We start from the raw sequence: 4366 nt of genomic DNA, 5'->3' as shown, positions 1-4366 counted from the left end.
GTTATTAAAACTTGGTAATAGTGAAATTAGAGGCAACAATTCAACATCAAATCTTGATATTCACATTAGAGCTGATCATTAAAAAGAAAGAAAATAAACGAAAGATAGACAAATAACAAACTAAAAATAAAGGAAAAACATCTAAAAACTAAAAACTCGAAATACAAGTATCATAGCTGTCCAATTTCTCCCACACCTAAATCCGACATTGTCCCCAATGGAGAGTAGAAAGCAAATAAAGCGAAGAGGACAACGAAACTTCCCTGTCGAATGGCTAAGGGATAGGAGGGAACAGTGAAGTGAAACCGATGTGATGGAAGTACACGGCCAAATTCTGAGACATCTCAACTCAATTCAACCAGCAAATGCAAAACTCTCCACTGGTATTCGATTGGAGAACCGACGGTTGGCGCTGTTGACGGCGGTCGCGTTGCTGCGGTGGCGGTCGGCAAGCGAAGAGGGGGTAGCGGCGCTGGCTAGATGGCGTGCGCATAGGGCGGCGGAAAGCTGGTGAGTGACGCGTTCGCGAGTGGCGCGCAGCGAGGAGGCGGCAGTGGCGGATTGATAGGGAGAGGAGAAGCTGGTGGCGTCGGCTGTGGGAGAATTTCGGCGCGCGAATGGATAGAGTGGCGGCGCGTTGGTGGAAAGCAGAGTGGCGGCGCGCGAATGGATAGAGTGGCCGCACGAGTGGTGAGTGAGCAGAGGCGGCGTCGTGCTGGTGATGAGGGGAGGAGAAGGCGGCGGACAAAGGGAAGAAGGGATCGGGGAAGAAGAAGGGAAGAAAGGAAAGAAAGAAAGAAAAAGGAAAGGAAAGAAAGAAAAAAGAAGAAAAAGAAATAGATTTTTTTTAAAATTAAAATTTTGAAATTTGAAAATCCAAGCTACGGTCAAACGAAAATTTTTTTTGTTTTTTTTTTAATTTTTTTTATTTTTGATTTAAAAATTAGAGATTAACAGGTAATCGAAATTTTTTTTCGAAATTTGAATACTTACCTTTCCTGTGAACGAGACATGGGTACGTCAAGAAGGCAAGAACCCTTCTGACCATGAACTCTCCATACGACATGATGCGGGCACGTCAAAAAGGCAAGAACTCTTCTGACCATAACCTCTCCATACGATATGACGCGGGCACGTCATATCAGAGAGATACATACGAGCCATCAAAAACGAAAATTGAAACCAGAAATCAGTCAAACTCATGAAAAACATATTTAAACTATCAAATAAAACTGAATAAACAATTAGAAGAAATTGGGTTGCCTCCCAATGAGCGCCTTTTTTTAACGTCTTTGGTTAGATGTTAAACACCACTCTTCAATTTGGATGTAATTCAATTTTTCTTGTAATCGATGGCCCTCCTCCGGGATCCAAATACCCATTGAGTGCAGCCTTCTTTCTTAATTTTCTATTCCTTTTCATCTTATAAATTGCTTTCATCTCCTGATACTTGTTCGCAACAATTTTGAATTTATCCCTACAAGCAAACTCAGAAAATTCTTGCACACAGGGATTAATAGCATGAATAGCAAACACAGAGTGAGAATTAACAGGATGTTCTATTGTATCAAAAATATTGAAATTAACTATTTTTTCATCAAATTTCATGGACAAGATATCCTTATTAACATCAAATTTTGTCTGTGCTGTGCTAAAAAAAGATCTATCTAGTAGCAAAGGTGAGAGGTCAGGGGAATGATCATCATCCATGTCAAGTACATAAAAGTCAGTTGAGAATACCAAATCATTAATTTTGACCAACACATCCTCAACCAACCCATCAGGGTATGCATTGGTTCGGTCAGTTAACTGAATTATTATTCCAGTTTCTTTTAATAGATTTAGGTTCATAGAAGCATAGATAAATTTCGACATTACATTAATCGATGCCCCTAAGTCCAGTATGGCTTTCCTAATCAAAGTGTTGCCTATCCTACAGGAGATAGTGAACATACGTGGATCCCCACATTTCGGTAAGAGTTTCCTTTGTAGAACCGCTGACACATTCTCCCCCATGATGACCCTTTCATCTCCCCTCAGCCTTCTTCGGTTGACACACAAATCTCTCAAAAATTTTGCATACTTTAGCACTTGTTTGATTGCGTCTAGTAGGAGGATATTGATCTCTACCTTGCGAAACACTTCCAGTATCTCTTTCCCCTTGTATTGTTTCTTTGATTTCTCCAACCTGCTAGGAAATGGAGGGGGATTAGTTTTAACGTCTATGATCGGGTCAGGGAGTACCACTGAAGTTTTGGTGTTGGTGTTCTCTGCCTCAAGCTCTTTCTCAATCTTCTCTTCGTCCTTTTCCTTTGGAGTCACGAGTTCAGGCCCCTGAATTTCCTTCCGACTCCTTAAGGTCATTGCACTTACATTCTTCAAGTTCAATTTAGGTTGAGATAGCAATTTTTCATAAACTTGAAATTCTAGGCGGTTGATTGCCACTGCCATCTGACTCATTTGACTTTGCATTTCTTGTATCTAACCCAATTGATTCCTCATAATTTGTAGGTCTAAATCCGTTTTTTGTTGATTAGCAATTAATTGTTTCATCATTTCTTCCATAGACAGACTTGAGTTTGAAGGGGGTGGTGGCGGGCGAGATTGGTACTGTTGTTGGTACCCTTGCTGCCTATTTGGTGCAAAATTCGACTGTCTATTTCCTCCATAACTGAAGTTATGATGATCTCTCCAACCCAGATTGTACGTATTCGAGTATGGGTCGTATGACAGTCTTGGCGCGGGCGCGTGACCAGCCATGTTCACTTGCTCCACACTTTCCTCTTGAATCAGTGGGCATATCTCCGTAGAATGACCCATACCAGTGCAAATCCCACACACCTTGGCCTGAGATGCATTTATTACAGCCAGTTGCCTAACAAATGATGTTAACTCAGTCAACTGCTGTTGGATAGAAGATTTCTCTACCTCACTCACCTTGCGTGTTGGGACATCCTCTCTCGTACTAAACTGCTGCAAATTCTCAGTCATTCCTTCAATTAACTCTCACGCTTTTCGAGGGGTCTTGTTCACCAGTACCCCTCCACTTGTAGCATCAATTATGCTCCTATCTCTGAAAAGTAGCCCCTCATAAAAATATTGTATGAGCAATTGCTCACTTATTTGGTGCTGGGGGCACTTGATGCACAACTTCTTGAATCGCTCCCAATAATCATAAAGCGACTCCCCTGGGTACTGCTTGATACCACATATCTCCTTTTTTAGACTTGCAACTCGAGACGAGGGAAAATACTTGTCTAAAAACTTTTTCTTCAGCTGGTCCCATGTAGTGATACTACCTGGTTGTAGATAGTACAACCAGTTTTTAGCAGAATCCTTCAAGGAGAAGGGGAATGTCCTTATTTTTATCTGCTCTTTTGTGATTTTCGGGGGTTTCATACTGTTGCACACTACATCAAACTCTTGCAAGTGCTTGTAAGGTTCCTCACCTGACAAACCATGAAAAGATGGCAAGAGATGAATTAGATCAGATTTTAATTCAAATGGAGTGTTATCATTCAAATTTGGGAAAGTAATGCATAAAGGTTGCTAATTTAAATCAGGAGCAGCCAACTCCCTTAGTGTTCGTGCATTCGCCATGGTGACTTTCTCTTGGTTTGAATCACTTGAAGTATCACTAAGTGAATCTGTTGGTTCAACTTCTAGCTCAGAACTCAGAGATGCAGTACTGGAGTGCTCTTCTCTGAGTTGCCTGGTCTCTTTCCCTGTTCTACGCACAGTCTTCTCTACCTCGGAATCGAAAATTAATTCACCTGTACGAGAAGAATGAGGCATACACTCGAAAAGCACCAGAAAATTAGAACAAAAGTGAACTTAAAAAAAAATAAATAACTTATGCCAGTCCTCGGCAACGGCGCCAAAAATTGACAGGTTGTCGATGCTTGTACAATAATAAAAATAAATTTAATTGCCAATTAAATTAACCAAAACCCGATTCCAAGTACTGGAGTAGGAATTTTAGGTGTGCAATGGGTTACTTGATTCACCCTATTCTCGAAGAGTTTGCTTGATCCGATATACCCGAATGGGATGACTTTTATACAAATAATTATTAATTTATAAACAGGGAAGTAGGATCGTATCTTTAGGAACTGAAAAAAAATTCATTTCTTTTCAAATTCACAGTAACAAATGGGAGTTTTTGTATAAACGATGACAATCAAAGGAGTTCAAATAAAGATAAATAGCTAATTAGAAATTAAATGACAACTCACTAAAAGTAAAGTAATGATAATTAAAGGTCTAACCAAGAAATAATTTCAGCAATGGTTCACCTAATTGATCATCAATGCAAAGACAATTTCAATTATTTATTAATAAATAGGTTATAACTGTCAAATAAGCG

The 4366-nt window shown here is 39.9% G+C and overlaps 1 protein-coding gene and 1 non-coding gene across 2 annotated transcripts; one reads left to right on the top strand and one right to left on the bottom strand.

Moving 5' to 3' along the window:
- Positions 1–1317: 1317 nt before the first annotated feature.
- Positions 1318–2451, bottom strand: LOC140007020 (uncharacterized). The gene has a single exon (XM_072049704.1). It carries the CDS (start codon positions 2449–2451, stop codon positions 1318–1320), a length of 1134 nt encoding a protein of 377 aa, XP_071905805.1.
- Positions 2452–3121: 670 nt separating this feature from the next.
- On the top strand, positions 3122–3228 carry LOC140021709 (small nucleolar RNA R71). Its single transcript, XR_011825657.1, has one exon. It is a non-coding gene; the product is annotated as a small nucleolar RNA R71 (small nucleolar RNA).
- Positions 3229–4366: the final 1138 nt, after the last annotated feature.

Source organism: Coffea arabica, chromosome 1e (assembly GCF_036785885.1).
Source record: "Coffea arabica cultivar ET-39 chromosome 1e, Coffea Arabica ET-39 HiFi, whole genome shotgun sequence".
NCBI classification, from domain to species: domain Eukaryota; kingdom Viridiplantae; phylum Streptophyta; class Magnoliopsida; order Gentianales; family Rubiaceae; genus Coffea; species Coffea arabica.
This window is presented reverse-complemented; position numbering and strand designations above follow the sequence as displayed.